Source organism: Rhinoraja longicauda, chromosome 3, assembly GCF_053455715.1.
Source record: "Rhinoraja longicauda isolate Sanriku21f chromosome 3, sRhiLon1.1, whole genome shotgun sequence".
Taxonomy (NCBI): domain Eukaryota; kingdom Metazoa; phylum Chordata; class Chondrichthyes; order Rajiformes; family Arhynchobatidae; genus Rhinoraja; species Rhinoraja longicauda.
Window position 1 is genome coordinate 85,823,060 of NC_135955.1, and position 17,918 is coordinate 85,840,977.

The window sequence follows — 17,918 nt, forward strand, 5'->3', positions numbered from 1 at the left end:
AACAGCCTGACCGCGGGAGAAGACGGCAGGGGAAGAGAAAAAGACATTCTGGCCTTCCATCACAGTGAGGAGGGACTGGAGGAGACTCACTGTGATGGATGTTTCTTTCGTTGGTGTTAGTTTATGATTGTATGTGTTATTGCATTTTTATTGATTATTCTTATTGGTCTTATTGTTGAACTGCGGGTAATGTTTCATTTCACTACACATTTATGTGTATGTGACAAATAAACGACTATTGACTATTGAGATTAACTTTAAAAAACGATTTTTTTTCTAAAATGACGCAAGTTATTTAAGCTATAAATAATCCTGAAATAATCGATGTCATTATTTTCACGATTGTATCACCTAATATTCTACCAATAAATAATTTTGCAAAACACATCTTTGCATGAGATGATTTATGTTTAAAATGTAAGACTTTTTTCCATGTTATTTCTACTTCACCAAGTACCTATTTTCCTGAGTCCATTAGTGTGAAGAGACTGGTTCTTCCCTACTTCTACATTGTCCTGAGACAGCAAAGGAACGGTTGGAACTGTTTTGAAGCCCACTCCACAAACGCTGACTCCCGAGCCCCTCCACACAAAATAAACCACGCTCCGCTCACACCCCCCCATCCCATCCCATCCCATCCCATCCCATCCCATCCCACCATCATTTGTCCTTGCTTTCTGAGAACTGCTTTTCTCCACCGTCAACACTACTGAGATCAGGCTCGATTTTGGTGAGAAATCAGGCAGGTCAACACAACACCAATTGTTAAAAGGACACAAATTGCTGGAGTAACGCAGCAGGTCAGGCAGCATTTCTGGAAAACGTGGATAGGTTACGTTTTGGGTCGAGTCCCTTCTTCAGACCCGTAACGTCACGTAGGTCAGAAGTTACTGACCTGGCCTGCTGAGTGACTCCAGCACTTTGTGTCCTTTTGTGCTTTAACTAGCACCTGTAATTCTTTATTTCTACGTTTTCACATAAATTGCTGTTTGCTCTTCCCCTTTGTTAATCTGATGGATTCTGCACTCCCTCCTCTCCCCTCCCACTCCCTCTTCTCCCCTCTCACTCCCTCTTCTCCCCTCCCACTCCCTCTTCTCCCCTCTCACTCCCTCTTCTCCCCTCTCCCATCGGGGAAAAGGTATATAAAACGTAGACTTCTAGATTCAGGGAGAGTTTCTTCCCAGCTGTTATCTGGCAACTGAACCATCCTACCACAACCAGAGAGCAGTCCTGAGCTACCATCTCATTGGAGAACCTTGGACTATCATTGATCGGACGTTACTGGCTTTATCTTGCACTAAACGTTAGTCAATAGACAATAGACAATAGGTGCAGGAGTAGGCCATTCAGCCCTTCGAGCCAGCACCGCCATTCAATGCGATCACGTTATTGCGTTCATCATGTATCTATATACTGTGAATGACTCGATTGTAATCATCTATTGTCTTTCCGCTGACTGGTTAGCACGCTACAAAAGCTGTTCAATGTACCTCGTTACACGTGACAATAAACTAAACTAAACTAGATAATTGTCCCAACTCAATGCAATCCACCAGATCTCACTCACCCTCCTCCCTTGCCCTACAACTTTTATTTCTAAAAGGTTCGTCACCTGTCATTTTAGCTCGGCTCCTCTCTCCGCAGGTGCTGCTGCTGACTATTTCTGTCATTTTCTGTTTTTATTTCGTATTTGCAACGTCTGCAACATTCTGCCTTTGCAGGGCACGAGGATGTTGGGCAGATATTCACACCTCAGTTTCCTTTAGTTGTGCTAAATGAAGATTTAGCAACATAAGGACGTCCAGAACGGAAATTGTCATTAGGCCTTGTATCTGGGTCTTTCAGGTTGAAGAATCAGGCACCAAATTGTCATTAGGCCTTGTATCTGGGTCTTTCAGGTTGAAGAATCAGGCACCAAATTAAGCAGAGGAGCGAGTTGTGAATTTGTGGAATTCTCTGCCACAGAAGGCAGTGGAGGCCACTTCACTAGATGAATTTTAAAGAGAGTTCGATGGAGCTCTAGGGGCTAGTGGAATCAAGGGATATGGGGAGAAGGCAGGCACAGGTTACTGATTGTAGATGATCAGCCATGATCACAATGAATGGCGGTGCTGGCTCAAAGGGCCAAATAGCCTCCTCCTGCACCTATTTTCTATGTTTCTATGTAATTCCTCCATAATCTTTGAACGTAAGTGCTTTTCTACAAAAGCATCATAAGACCAGGGTGCCAAGCGGTGCTGCTGCCTCTCAGCGCCAGAGACCCAAGAGTACGAGTGCTGTCTGTGCGGTGTCTGTACGTTCTCCCTGTGACCGTGTGGAGTTTTGTCCGGGTGCTCAGGTTTCCTGCCACATTCTAAAGACGTGCAGGTTTGAATGTTATGTGTATGGAGGAACTGCAGATGCTGGTTTAAACCAAAGACAGACACAAAATGCTGGAGTAACTCAGCGGTTCAGGCAGCATCTCTGGAGAGAGGGAATACCCATTATTTTTCTCCAGAGATGTTGTCTGTCTCACTGAGTAACTCCAGCATTTTGTGTCCATCTCAGGTTTGTAGGTTAATTGGCTTCTGTAAATTGCCCCTTGTGTGCAAGATGCGAAACTGGGATAACATAGAACATGTGTACAGTGCACAGGCGATTGATGGTCGACGTGGGCTCGGTGGACCAAAGGGCTTATTTCCACGCTGTATCTCTAAACAAAACTAAACTAAACCAGGAAAAATGCGGTGGTGATTGTACATTGCATAAAATCCAAGGGAATTCAGAAAAATAAACTCACAGATGTGCTAACCTTATACCAAACCTTTAAAGTGCCAACACCTGGAATATGGTGTACATTTTCATCACCGGGTATAAAAATGGTTTAGAGGCTCAGGAAAAGATGCAGGAAGGGCTTACAAGGATGATACAAGCACTTTAAGTTTGATACTAACAGAAAATGCTAAACATACTTGGTCACTTTCCAATGGAGAAGGGATTGTTGGATGGAGATCATTAAAGGTTTTTTTTTTAAATTGATAAAAAAGTGTAAAAGATAGTTCCATTTGCAACCAAAGTTAGAGACCCTCGACTTAAAACTATCCTTAGGAAATTTTGTTGAGAATTCAGGAAGGAACTACTTTAGCAAGGAAGTCATTTCCACAGTGGATAGTTCAGCCAAATGATGTCTTTAAGGGAGGCATAAGGAAGTGGATGATTATAGTGATGGAGATAGATGAATCTGAGTGGCGCAGATTCAGGTAGATCATAAATACCAACATAGGTTAGTTTAGGGCAGCACGGTGGCGCAGCGGTAGAGTTGCTGCCTTACAGCGAATGCAGCGCCGGAGACTCAGGTTCGATCCTGACTACGGGTGCCATCTGTACTGAGTTTGTACGTTCTCCCCGTGACCTGCGTGGGTTTTCTCCGAGATCTTTGGTTTCCTCCCACACTCCAAAGATGTGCAGGTTTGTAGGTTAATTGGCTGGGCAAATGTAAAAATTGTCCCTAGTGGGTGTAAGATAGTGTTAATGTGCGGGGATCGCTGGGCGGCGCGGACCCGGTGGGCCGAAGGGCCTGTTTCTGCGCTGTATCTCTAAATCTAAATCTAAATCTAATCAAATAACCTGTGCTTCATTTATGTTCTGTTTTTGTGCTCCATTTGAACTTGATGCCCCTATTATATGCATTGAAAATAGGTTTTCTTTGCATTATAAACTGTTTTATGATTAGTTGTTTCCTTTTAATCAATATAATCGTTGTGCTAAAGATGAATACATTCAGGTGAGGGAATTTCAGGATTTTGACCACTGATACAGTTGCAGGCCATTCTAGGGACTGTCTGGAAATTTTCAGTTTCCCATAAAGTTACTGTTTGAAATACCTTGTATCAGCTTCCACTCCACTGCCTTATCTCTGCTGGGAGTGTATGGAGAGGGTGCAGAATTCCCCAGGGTGGAAATGTCAAAGATGTGAGAGCACAGCTTTAAGGTGAGTGGGGCAATGTTTAAAGGAGATGTGTGGGGCAAGTTTTTTTTTGCACAAATGGGTGCCTGCAACGAACTGCCAGATGTGGTCATGGAAGGAGATACAATGGTGGCATCTAAAAGGTTTTTAGATCGGCACAGGATAAGAAAGGGATGGATGGATATGGGTCATGTGCAGGCAGATGAGTTTAGTTTACTTTAGAGATACAACGCGGAAACAGGCCCTTTGGCCCACCGGGCCAAATAACCTTGCTATTGAGGGCATGCAGCGTAGGTTTACTAGGTTAATTCCCGGAATGGTGGGACTGTCATATGTTGAAAGACTGGAGCGACTAGGTTTGTATACACTGGAATTTAGAAGGATGAGAGGGGATCTTATCGAAACGTATAAAATTATTAAGGGGTTGGACACGTTAGAGGCTGGAAACATGTTCCCAATGTTGGGGGAGTCCAGAACCAGGGGCCACAGTTTAAGAATAAGGGGTAGGCCATTTAGAACAGAGATGAGGAAAAACTTTTTTAGTCAGAGAGTTGTGAATCTGTGGAATTCTCTGCCTCAGAGGGCAGTGGAGGCCAATTCTCTGAATACATTCAAGAGAGAGCTAGATAGAGCTCTTAAGGATAGCGGAGTCAGGGGGTATGGGGAGAAGGCAGGAACGGGGTACTGATTGAGAATGATCAGCCATGATCACATTGAATGGTGGTGCTGGCTCGAAGGGCCGAATGGCCTTCTCCTGCACCTATTTTCTATTGTCTATTCTATTGTCTATTGAGTCCACACCGACCAGCGATCCCCACACATTAACACTACCCTACACACACTAGGGACAATTTTATTATTATACCAAGCCAATTAACCTGCAAACCTGTACATCTTTGGAGTGTGGGAGGAAACCGAAGATCTTGGATAAAACCCACACAGGTCACGGGGAGAACGTACGTACAAGATTAGTTCACCTTGGCATTATGTTCAGCACAGACATTGTGGGCCGAAGGGCCTGTTCAGGTGCTGCACTGTTCAAAGTATGAATGGGCCAGTGCAATCAGGAGCTGGATCAGCGGGCTATTTCCTGGGTGGAAACTGAATCATAAGGCGAAAGATTTAAGATAAAGATGGTGGAAACAGGGATGTTCTTAGTTTTCTGCATAGCTTACATTTAAACTTCCGCCACCAGGCAGTAAGTTGTCCTGCATTGCCCAGACTGCACTCATATTACTGACTTAAATGAGCGAACCTATACCTGCATCTGTACTTTGCATTCTCTCTTTATTCTCAGTTTCCAATCTCCCCTCCATTCTCCTCATATGGTTCTTCCTTCCATAGAGAGGTGAGACACAGTCAGATCATCATATCGAAGAGTCTGCAAAATGCTGGCATGACTTCCAAGTAGACTATGATTGCAGAAAGAACGAAAGAGTCTATAACAAGGCATTACAGCTGGTATCTGGATGCACTAACACTATTGCCAAATTTAAGTCACCACTCTCACGTTAAAATTCTTCCTAATAAACAGTAAGCTCCATTCATTTTTCAAATTTATATCAGGTTGCCTTACATTCTGTCACGTTTGAGAGCGCCATTAAATGGTTACCCACTTGGTTGCTGTGACAACATTGTCTAACAGGCTTTCAATGTGAGACATTGTAGTCTTTGGGGTCATTAATTAATTGGTAGCTTTGGATCATAAGCACATAACTAAAACATTCAGATCCATCAATTGTAGCTGCTTAACTTAATCCAATAAAAAGTTGTTAAAATTAGTATTACCTGTAACTAGTTGACTTCAGTACATTAACAATTTGATTCCCTGAGCATTTATTAATTAAAGGCGCCCTAGTTTTGAACTTGCCTTCGTGTCAAATTTATTGTCCGTAAAATATAATGATAACTCTTTGTAACGTCACTCACCTGAAACAAAACAATTGAATCTCCAAGCTAGTACCATATTTTCCACAAATCAGAAGCAGCTGGCCTGGATTAAGGTTAATTCATAATGATTTAGGCTGGGTCTCTATCTCTTGGAGCGCAGGAGGATGAGGCATGATCTTATAGAGGTGCATAAAATCCATGAGAGGAATAGATCGGGTAGATGCACAGAGTTTTTTGCCCAGAGTAGGTGAATCGAGGACCAGAGGACATAGGTTTAAGGCGAAGGAGAAAAGATTTAATAGGAATCTGAGGGGTAACTTTTTCACACAAAGGATGGTGGGTGTATGGAACAAGCTGTCAGAGGAGGTAGTCGAGGCAGGGACTATTGCAATGTTTAACAACAGTTAGACAGGTACATGGATAGGACAGGTTTGGAGTGATATGGACCAAGCTCAGGCAGGTGGGACGAGTGTAGCTGGGACATTGTTGGTCAGTGTGGGTAAGTTGGGCCGAAGGGCCTGTTTCCACACTGTATCACTCTATGACTTTATTTACATTTATACAGCTAGAAATTGTGAAATATTTTCTACAAATGCTGCACGTGAAACTATCCAACTTTAACTACAAAGATAATAGTAATTGCTGCAGTAAAGATATCATTCTAAGTGTGTTTCCAACGAATTAAGTATTTGAAATGGGTCACAGTCATTCATTGTTCATTGAATCAATTTGTAGCAAGAGGAGTGGCTTAACTCTCAGGAGTTGCCACAAATCCATGTTTAAAATAACCTTTTTAAGATGGGATTTTGTAGAAGTCAGTCTTGAGCATAATCTTTTACACTGAGGATCAATCTGTTTCCAAATAATCAGTTTTGAAGAAAAAGCATATGCATTATTAGTACCATTTGAAATTCTTGATTATTCCAGGAAAGTGTTTCAAAATATTGCTAGTCAGTAATCGGTTATTTACTCCAACCTTTTCATTTACGGTAAGAGCGATGATTTCAGATCACTGGGACATTTAAAGGACGTTAGACACAGAAAACACAGGGGGGGGGGGGAAAGCAGCACAACACAATGCTTTGTGCAACTCAAACAAGAAGTGATTAAATATTAGTACATATTAAAAAACATCCAACGTTTCACTGAGAAAGTTATTACAGAACATTTCAAAATACAACCTACAAAGCTGAGGGCTGTTGAAGAACAGTCACGTTGTGATTACCTTTAAGTCAGTATTTTGGTGTGACATGTAATTTTAAGAATGGTTCCAGGCGCATGTGAAAGCTGTGATGTTGTGGGAAGCAGATCTTTTTTGTTTTAAACTCATGTCATTAGAATTATCTTCTGTCTTTACTTGGATATCGGAATCTTTTCAACTGAGGTCTGAGCTTCTTCAGCCTCGAAGAACTGCGATGCCACTTCATTGTCTCCTCTGCATCACTAACAATGGATTCCTCCAAAATGATGATTAAAAATGAATTTTGCTTGGAGACTTTGGAAGTCTTTCCCGTTTTGTGACTCGTAGATGGACAGGTAACACAACACCCCTGCCCCACACAAGTCTGATAAGCCCCAAAACCAATTAGGCTGCTTACTACCACAATGGTTCCTACGAAGAAAATAACTTGATCGCCTAAGCTCCATTTGTCTCAATGCTCAACATCAAGTTCTGCACACTGTGGTGTGGTGTGATGTGACCATCGCATTTTATTAAAAAAATTGATAAGTATTAACTTCCATTTTAACTTCATCCCTTTTTCCGTTCCGCTGAAGCATTCTTCCCGGAACATTAAGTTATCCCGAATATCATTCATCCCAAGCAGTAGTTCACCATCTTCCAGTCTGCGATAGGCAAGCAATTTTCCTGTAACTTTCCGTCCTTTCCTTAGGAAATCTCAAGCTCACCTTTTCCTTGGGTAGATAAGTCACACTCCAAGGGGCATAGCACAACTCCGGGTTGTTACACTAAGCGGCTGCACCTCTGCAGCCACACAAAAAATGCCGCCTCTCATGCAAGAAGCCTGGGTTCAATTTTTAAGGAGAGCTCATACAATGTGTCTTCATCCATAATAATTGTTTTGTCAAGTAAGTACTGAATGACCTACAATATGAAACACGTAAATGGTCAAAGACAGTAACTCAAGGAACAATAGTAAAGTAAGTATACAGGCTGGCCCTGGGTTCTGTTTTTACGTTTGCTTGTAAGTCGATTTTATACGCGTCAGTAAGTACAGACAATCACTCAATATGGTATTCATTCCTCCACAGTATTGTGATGAATGCCATCGAAAGGACATGGCACAGTGGGAGAGTCCAGGACCAGAGGGCACAGCCTCAGAATAAAAGGACGTATCTTCAGAATGAAAGTGAGGAGGATTTTCTTTAGCCAGAGGGAGGCGAATCCGTGGAATTCATGGCTGTGGGGGCCAAGTCATTGGGTATTTTTAAAACATAGATTGATAGTTTCTTGATTAGTAAGGGCATCAAAGTTTGCGGGGAGAAGGCAGCAGAATAGGGTTTTGAGAGGGAATAATAGATTAGCCATAATTGAATGGCGGAGCAGACTCGAATGGGCAAATGGCCTAATTCGGTTCCTGTATATCTTATGGACTGATAATGAAGAACGATTACTAAAAGTGGAGAGAGAGGTAACTAGTTCTTCCAATTGTAGGAACAAATGCATGTACATACGTAGGTCTTTTGTATTTAACAATATTTGAAACTCATCCATATGCAAGGATGCCCGTAAACTGTCTATATATAACATGGGGAGGACCTGTACAGTATTTCATTGAACAGATTATCTAGAAACAATCAATGGCTGAGGAAATACTCTGGTCAAAATGAAGCTGGAACATAAATAATAATCTTTCCGCAAAGAGAAACTGCTTTCCAGTGGATTTTACACTTGTGAAGGATTCTCCCATTCACTTTAACATGTTTCTCAGCTTATAGCTTCAGTACCTTCAGTACCTAAACCACAGTTTAAGAATAAGGGGTAGGCCATTTAGAACGGAGATGAGGAAGAACTTTTTCAGTCAGAGAGTGGTGAAGGTGTGGAATTCTCTGCCTCAGAAGGCAGTGGAGGCCAGTTCGTTGGATGCTTTCAAGAGAGAGCTGGATAGAGCTCTTAAGGATAGCGGAGTGAGGGGGTATGGGGGGAAGGCAGGAACGGGGTACTGATTGAGAATGATCAGCCATGATCGCATTGAATGGCGGTGCTGGCTCGAAGGGCTGAATGGCCTACTCCTGCACCTATTGTCTATTGTCTATTGTCTATTACATAGAAACATAGAAAATAGGTGCAGGAGGTGGCCCTTCGAGCCAGCACCACTATTCAATATGATCCTGGCTGATCATCCACAATCAGTACCCCGTTCCTGCTTTCTCCCCATATCCCTTGATTCTGTTAGCCCTAAGAGCTAAATCTAACACTCTTGAAAACATCCAGTGAATTGGCTTCCACTGCTTTCTGTGGCATTCTACACATTCACAACTCTCTGGTGGAAAATGTTTTTCCTCATCTCAATCCTAAATGGCCTGCCCCTTTATTCTTACACTGTGATCCCTGGTTCTGGACTCCCCCAACATGGCGAACATTTTTCCTGCGTCTAGACTGTCCAATCGCTTAAGAATTTAATATGTTTCTATAAGATCCCTTCTCATCCTTCTAAATTCCAGTGAATATAAGCCCAGTCGATCCATTCTTTCATCATATGTCAGTCCCGCCATCCCAGGAATCAACCTGGCGAACCTACGCTGCACTCCGACCGTAGCAACAATGTACTCCCTCAATTAGCAATGGTACTGCTAGGTGACAAAGCCCTCAAAGTGCAAGATCTCTAAAAAGAGTAGCTTAATTATAGTACACCAGTACCCTTCTTACATAGAGCATTGAACGTTACAGCACAGGAGCGGGCCCTTTGGCCCACAATGTGTGTGCTGAACATGATGCCAGGTTAAACTGATCTCATCTGCCTGTACATGATCCATATCCCTCTATTCCCTGCGCTTCCATGTGCCTATCCAAAAAAACTCTTAAACGCTACTATAGTTTCTGCCTCCAACATCACCCCAGGCAATGCGTTCCAGGCCCCTGCCACTCTCTGTGTAAAATAACCTTCGCCACACATCTTCACTAAACCTTCCCCCTCTCACCTTATAGCTATGCTCTCTAGTGTTGGACATTTCAACTCTGGGAAAAGGGTTTAGTTTGTCTACCTTATCTATGCCTCTCACAATTGTATATACTTCTATCAAGTCTATCCTCGGCCTCCGACGATCCAGAGGTGAGGGTGGCACAGTGGTAGAGTTGCTGCGTTATAGAGTCAGAGACCCTGGTTCGATCTTGACAAGGCTGTACGGAGTTTGTACGTTCTCCCCGTGATCACCTGGCTTTTCTCAGGGTGCCCTGATTTCCTCCCATACTCCAAAGTCATGGGGGATTGTAGGTAAAATTGGCTTTGGTAAAATTGTAAATTATCCTTAGTGTGTAGGATAGTGCTTGCTGATGATTGCTGGTCGGCCTGGACTCGGTGGGCCGAAGGGCCTGTTGCTGCGCCATATCTCTAAAGGTAAAGACTAAAACAATCCAAGCCTATCCAACCTCTCCCTGTAGCTGAACGCCTCTAATCCAGACAGCATTCTGGTCAACCTCCTCTGCACCCTCTCCATAGACTCCAAATCAATTCTTGAGGCAGTGCAGCATAGGTTCACGAGATTGATCCCTGGGATGGCGGGACTGTCATATGAGGAAAGATTGAAAAGACTAGGCTTGTATTCACTGGAGTTTAGAAGAATGAGAGGGGATCTTATAGAGACATATAAAAATATAAAAGGACTGAACAAGCTACATGCAGGAAAAATATTCTTAATGATGGGGGAGTCCTGAACCAGGGGCCACAGTCTTAGAATAAAGGGGAGGCCATTTAAAACTGAGGTGAGAAGGAACTTTTTCACCCACAGAGTTGTGAATTTGAGGAATTCTCTGCCACAGAGGGCAGTGGAAGCCAAATCACTGGATGAATTTAAGAGAGAGTTAGATAGAGCTCTGGGGGCAAGTGGAATCAAGGGATATGGGGAGAAGTTGGGCACAGGTTACTAATTGTGGACGATCAGCCATGATCACAATGAATGGCGATGCTAGCTCGAAGGGTCGAATGGCCCCCTCCTGCACCTATTTTCTATGTTTTCTATGTCTATGTAATGGGGCGACCAGAATCGCACACAATACTCGAAACACAAGTCCTACAGACCTGCATCGTGACTTCCTGCTGCTTGTTTTATATGTGCAAATGCTGTCCAAATTGGCTGCTACAATCCGAGACCACAGCAACCAAATCACATTCTGATTCACTGACCAACCTCCAGTATGTGGTTCCTGTCTAAACATGCACATTGACACTGGTGTGCAATTAGCCACTTTAAATTAGGTGGGGACATTGAGTGCTAATCTGCCCTCTGATTTGACTGTCCTTTCAATGAAAAAGTCATTTTATGTTCTAGCATCATGTCTAAAATTGGCAACTTGGAACATGTTTTGTGACCGCCACTTAAATATTGTTAACACAGTTGCATCCAAACTAAGGATCAGCCCATGAAAGATGGGTTCAGGTGTAATATAAACAGTCTAACCCAAAGTCTAGTTTAAATTTGCATCATTGTCACATGCAATCCCAGTGATTCAAACTGGTCATGAAAATGGCAATGTAAATAGATACGTAAACGTGAACACAAAGTTTTACCTTTGGTTGATGATCTATTCTATACGGGGTTTGTTGGAACTGTCGTATCTCCCTAATAATGTGTGATATCTAGGTTAAAAAGAAAGTCATCAGTTGCAAGAACAGAATAAATGTATTGCATCATAAGTCTACAAATCAAACATTTGGAAATAAGGTTATAACAATAGACAATAGACAATAGACAATAGATGCAGGAGGAGGCCATTCAGCCCTTCGAGCTAGCACCACCATTCAATGTGATCATGGCTGATCATTCTCAATCAGTACCCCGTTCCTGCTTTCTCCCCATACCCCCTAACAAACAGTATTAAGATTTGTTTTCTGTTTACACAAGGTGAACATTCAAGAGTGGTGAAACACCAACACAGGGACAGAGTGGATGTGCAGAGGATGTTTCCACTAGTGGCAGAGTCTGGGACCAAAGGCCACAGCCTCAGAATAAAAGAACAAACCTTTTGGAAGGAGATGGGAGAAGGAAATTCTTTAGTCAGAGGGTGGTGAATCTGTGGAATTCATTGCCACAAACGGCTGTGGAGGCCAAGTTAATGGATATTATTAAGGCGGAGATTGACAGACGCTTGATTAGTACGGGTGTCAGGGGATATGGGGAGAAGGCAGGAGAATGGGGTTGAGAAGGAGAGATAGATCAGCCATGGAATACTTTATTGTCACATGTAACTAGGCACAGTGAAATTCTTTGCTTGCATACCCAATGTATACAAACAACAGCCACCTACAGCGCTGACAAATTACAACGCACGCCGGCTCCTCCTGCTGTTCTCCCCCACCACAGCACCCCCACCCCCCCCCACCCCCACCCCCCCACCCACGCCGGGTCCTCATTGTTCTCCCACCCTCCCCAATTGTCCATTGTTCTCCCCCCTGATTGAATGGCGGAATAGACTTGATGGGCTTGAATGGCCTAATTCTGCTTCTATCACTTATGAACATGAACGGATCATGGAAAGGCCTATAGTGTGTTCTCTGCACTCTTTCTCCAGAGCCTGGTAGCAAAGACCACAGCAGTAGTACCACAGCTTTTTTCAAACTACATGGTATCATCAGCTACCTGGCCGATATAGAAGTTTAGTATAATCACAGTAGGGACTCGTCTTGTGATGATAAACAGGGAAATTCTCATACAATTGCCACACATACCTGCAGCCCGTGTATTTGAATAAATGGATAATGTTCAATAAACCTTAAGTTGGAATGGAAATACAGGGAACCTAATGATATACAAAAAAATCTGCATGTTGTGGCCTTGGGATTCCTTCCCTTCTGGCAACAAAGATTGAAATATTTTGGAATGAGATAGGCTACGAGGAAGTTGCCAGGACTTGAGGGCCTGAGCTATAGGAGGAGGCTGAGCAGGCACGGACTCTATTCCTTGGAGCGCAGAAGGATGAGGGATGATCTTACAAAGGTGTACAAAATCATAAAAGGAATAAGGATAAACGCACAGAATCTCTTGCCCAGAGCAGGGGAATCGAGATCCAGAGGACATTGGTTTAAGGTGACGAGGGGGAAAGATTTAATAGGAACCTAAGGGGTAACTTTTTTAACACATAGGGAGGTAGGTGTACGGAACAAGCTGCCGGAGGAGGTAGTTGAGGCTGGGACTATTGCCACGTTTAAGAAATATTTAGATTGGTAAATGGATAGGCGGTGCTGGCTCGAAGGGCTGAATGGCCTACTCCTGCACCTATTGTCTATTGTCTATTGATAGGACAGGTTTAGGGGGATATGGGCCAAACGTGGGCAGGTGGGACTAGTGTAGATGTGACATGTTGTTTGGTGTGGCTAAGTTGGGCCGAAGGGCCTGTTTCCACGCTGTATCACTGTATTACCCGATAACTAACATTGGAGCTCACAGACATCAGTAGCCAAGACTGGCTTTGAGGGTGACTCCATGGTGAGGCATTCTCCTCCCTATTCTCAATCAGCAAGGAAACCTGCCCCTCGGCCCAACTCATCCATGCTGACCAAGATGCCTCATCTAAGCTAGTCCCGTTTGCCCGCGTTTGACCCATATTCTTCTAAACCTTCCTATCCATGTACCTGTCCACGTGTCTTTTAACGTTTTCAGTCTGAAGAAATGTCACCCATTCCTTTTTCCCCAGAGATGCTGCCTGTTCCGTTGAGCGTTTTGTGTCTGTCTTTTAAATACTGTTATAGTACCTGCCCCAACTACCTCCTCTGGCAGCTCATTGCATATACCCACCACCCTCTGAGTGAAAAAGTTGCCCCTCAGGTTTCTATTGAATCTTTCTCCTTTCCTTTTAAACCCATGTCCTCTGGTTCTTGATTCCCCTACCCTGGTTAAAAGTCTCTAAGCATTCACCCTATCAATTCCCTTCATGATTTTATAGAAACATAGAAAATAGGTGCAGGAGGAGGCCATTCGGCCTTTCGAGCCAGCACCGCCATTCATTGTGATCATGGCTGATCATCCACAATCAGTACCCCGTGCCTGCCTTCTCCCCATATCCCTTGATTCCACTAGCCCCTAGAGCTCTATCCAACTCTCTCTTAAATCCATCCAGTGATTTGTACACTATGCGTACGATTTAATCCCCACTGCCTGTCTTGCTGTGTGATTGACTCCATGTGATGGAAATAATTCTCTACCAATGTTGCCTGTGCTGGCTTTGTGAATAATTCTTCCACCAGCAGACAGATTACAGTGGCTGCATTGATGACACCATCATCTCCTATATACCAAGCGCAGGCTCGGCGATCGTTTCGCTGAACACCTCCGCTCAGTCCGCCCGAACCCACACGATCTCCCGGTTGCTAAACACTTTAACTCCCCCTCCCATTCCCACACTGACCTTTCTGTCCTGGGTCTCCTTGCACTCCTTGTGCAAATTGGAGGAAAAACACCTCATATTTCGCCTGGGTAGCTTATAACCCAGTGGTATGAACATTGACTTCTCTAACCACAAGTAACCATTGCTTTCCTTCTCTCTCTCCCCCCCCCCCCCCCCCCCCCCCCCCCACCCATCCTAGTTTTCTGATCAGTCTGACTGTCTTCCTGATTAAATTTTATCTCCGGCATTTTATGTCTATCTTCTTTGATGATACCATCCTCACTCAGCTCACTTCCTGTGGACATGCCCACCCTTGGCAAACGACAGTGATTACGCAAGCATTTTGCTTCCAGGCAATCACACATGCAAACAGTTTTTGATTTTGTTATGGAATCCTAGTTTTGCTGACAAGGTCTGAATTTCTTACCTGTTCCTTCTCAAGGCACAATACTGATGGGAAGTAAATGCTGGACTGCAATGATGCCTAAATCCGATGAACCAATTAAAGAAAAATGTGAATGACTCTGCCTACGTGCTTGTAAGGGGTCATTGGCATGGGACAAGGGAAGGTTAGGAACCCACTTTGCCTGGCTTATGTTGAAGTGGCTGGGTTCCAGGAACTCCTAAGCCAAATCAAGAACACTTCTGACCATTTGGTTCATGTGCCATAATAGAATGATCAATAGGGTGACCATGGTGGTGCAGCGGTAGAGTTGCTGCCTTACAGCACTTGCAGTGCCAGACACCCGGGTTCGATCCTGACTACTAGTGCTGTCTATACGGAGTTTGTACGTTCTCCCAGTGACCGCGTGGGTTTTCTCTGAGATCTTTGGTTTCCTCCCACACTCCAAAAATGTACAGGCATGTGGGTTAATTGGCTTGGTGTATGTGTAAACCGTCCCTAGGGTGTGTAGGATAGCGTTAATCTGCGGGGATCGCTGGTCGGTGCGTACTCGGTGGGCCGAAAGGCCTGTTTCCGCGCTGTGCCTCTAAAACTAAAACTTTGTAAGCTTCGTAACTTTGTCGACGCCCTTTATGTGGTGACTCTTTGCATACCTTGGATGATGTAAAACAAAGAATATCACTGTGACTCGTCACATGTGACAATAAAGTAACATTCACTCATTCACGTTGTGTGGAGGGAAAGTGGGATAACACAGCTGTCCATGGCTGCAGTTCCAAACCTTCTTTAAACACTGTTACATTTTAATGAAAATAAAATGGCTGTCATCGCATATTATTGATTAAACTCACCATTCTCATTTTGGAAAAGTTTACAAGACCTTCATCAGTGAAATTGGGTGTACCCTCTTCTATAAACGCGAGGTCAGTCAAATACATCCCAAGGTAGGGAACACAGGGTGGATTACAACTGCAAAAGATCATATAAGATAACATTAAAAGGCTATCATTAATTTACATTATGTGCGAGGAAACCGGATGATTGATTTTTGGAGGAGTTCCTTCATAATTAATTAGGTAATAGTCAGATTTCACGGGTGGCACAGTGGCGCAGCTGGTCGAGCTACTGCCTCACAGCGCCACAGAGCCAGGTTCGATCCTGACCCCGGGTGCTCTCTGGGTGGAGTTTGCCTGTTCTACCTGTGGCCGTGTGGGTTTCCAGTTTCCTCAAAGACGTGTGGATTCGTAGGTTAATTAGCCTTTGTATATTACCCCTGGTGTGCAGGGAGCCGATGCAACAGTGGGATAACGTAGAACTGCTGTGAACGGGCGATTGATGGTCAATGTGGACTCAGTGGGCTGAAGGGCCTGTCACCGTGCTGTATCTCTAGACGAAAAAGAGCTCTCAAATTCTGACGACCCTTCATAAACTAAGTCGCAAATGTAGTGTGGTGTCATGGTAGGAAAAGTGTGAAGGGTTCTGTGGAGGGTGTTGAAAACCTTCACAAAACCGTTTTCATTGTTAGGAGATTGTAGCTTTGTGATTTGACTGAACGCATTGTGATTTTTCTCCTGGGAACAGAAGATGGTGTGGAGAGATCTGATAATGGAATTTAAAATTATAAAGGGTGCAGACTGATTAGACAGAGGAAAAATTATCCCATTAGCAGAAGTTTCTGGAATCAGCGGTCACTGCATGAAGGGGATTGGCAGAAGAACCAAAAGTGGCATAAATATTTATTTTCACGGAGTGACCGATGGGGTTGTGTCATGACTTGCCAGGGGAAGTTTTGAAGGCAGATCAAATTCAAGAGAGAGGTGGATAATCATCTGAAAGGAAAGAATGCTCTGGACCGGTGGTGGTGGGCCGGATCTCCAACAACGATGAGAAGGCCAACCGGGAGGAGGTGGCTGATCTGGCACTCTGGTGTCAGGACAATAGCCTCCTCTTGAATGTCACTAAAACAAAGGAGCTGATTGTGGACTTCAGAAGGGCAAAACATCTAAGGACGTACACGCCACTGGAGATAAATGGGTCTGCTGTGGATAGGGTGAGCAGTTTTAAATACTTGGGAGTCCGCATCACAGAGGATCTGACGTGGGCAACGCACATTGCCGCACTGGTGGGTAAGGCTAAGCAGCGCCTTTACCACCTTAGACAATTGAGGAAATTCAGAGTGTCTCTGAGGATCCTTCATTGCTTCTACTTCTACGTGTGGCTGCGCCTAACGGCTGCGGCTCTTTGGCAGTCTGTTTGTCTTTTTTTTGTGTGTGTCGGTGTTGGGATGGTTTTTGTTTCTGTTTTTGGCTGTGTATGTGTGGGGGGGTGTGGGGGGGTGGGGTGGGGTGGGGGAAACCTTTCTTTTATTGGGTCTCTTCCCCGGGGCGCAGCTCGGCCGCGGGGCCTTCCATCGCCCGCGGGGCCTTCCAGCTCGGCCGCTGGACTTAACATCGCCGGCGCGGCTCGGCTGCAGGACGTTTCAGTGCCCGGTGCGGCTCGGCTGCGGGACTTAACATCGCCGGCGCTGCTCGGCTGCGGGACGTTTCAGTGCCCGGTGCGGCTCGGCTGCGGGACTTAACATCGCCGGCGCGGCTCGGCTGCGGGACGTTTCAGTGCCCGGTGCGGCTCGGCTGCGGGACTTAACATCGCCGGCGCGGCTCGGCCGCGGGACGTTTCAGTGCCCGGTGCAGCTCGGCCGCGGGGCCTTCCATCCCCTTGCGGGGGCTGTGCGTGTCGGTTGCCTCGGTAGGGGTCGAGCTGCCTGTCCGTGGACGCGGGGAGGAAGAGAGTGGAAGTTTTGTTGCCTCCATCACAGTGAGGGGGTGTTTGGAGTCACTGTGATGGATGTTTGTGTTGGGGTCGTGTGTCCTGTGTTCTTTTCTTTTTTGCTGTGTCTTGTGACTGCTGAAATTTCGTTCGGTATTTATACCGAATGACTATAAAGTTCTGTTATACTGTTATACTGTTATACTGGGGCTGTAGAGAGCATCCTGTCCGGCAACATTACAGTCTGGTTTGGGAACAGCTCTGCCCAGGACAGGATGGCCCTGCAGAGAGTAGTGCGTTCGGCAGAACGCACCATGGGAACTACACTCGTCCCCCTGCAGGACCTATACATC

At 44.7% G+C, this 17,918-nt stretch overlaps 1 protein-coding gene across 2 annotated transcripts in view; it reads right to left on the reverse strand.

Moving 5' to 3' along the window:
• Nucleotides 1–658: 658 nt before the first annotated feature.
• Nucleotides 659–17,918, reverse strand: part of LOC144592142 (ras-specific guanine nucleotide-releasing factor 2-like) — a 180,256-nt gene continuing 162,996 nt past the window's right edge. For both annotated transcript variants that reach the window (XM_078396560.1, XM_078396559.1), the window contains 3 exons: nucleotides 15,651–15,768; nucleotides 11,584–11,652; nucleotides 659–7,940 (listed from right to left, as the gene is read on the reverse strand). In XM_078396560.1, the coding sequence (XP_078252686.1) occupies nucleotides 7,848–7,940; nucleotides 11,584–11,652; nucleotides 15,651–15,768 (280 nt within the window). In that variant the 3' untranslated portion in view covers nucleotides 659–7,847. The remainder of the gene's footprint in view (nucleotides 7,941–11,583; nucleotides 11,653–15,650; nucleotides 15,769–17,918) is intronic.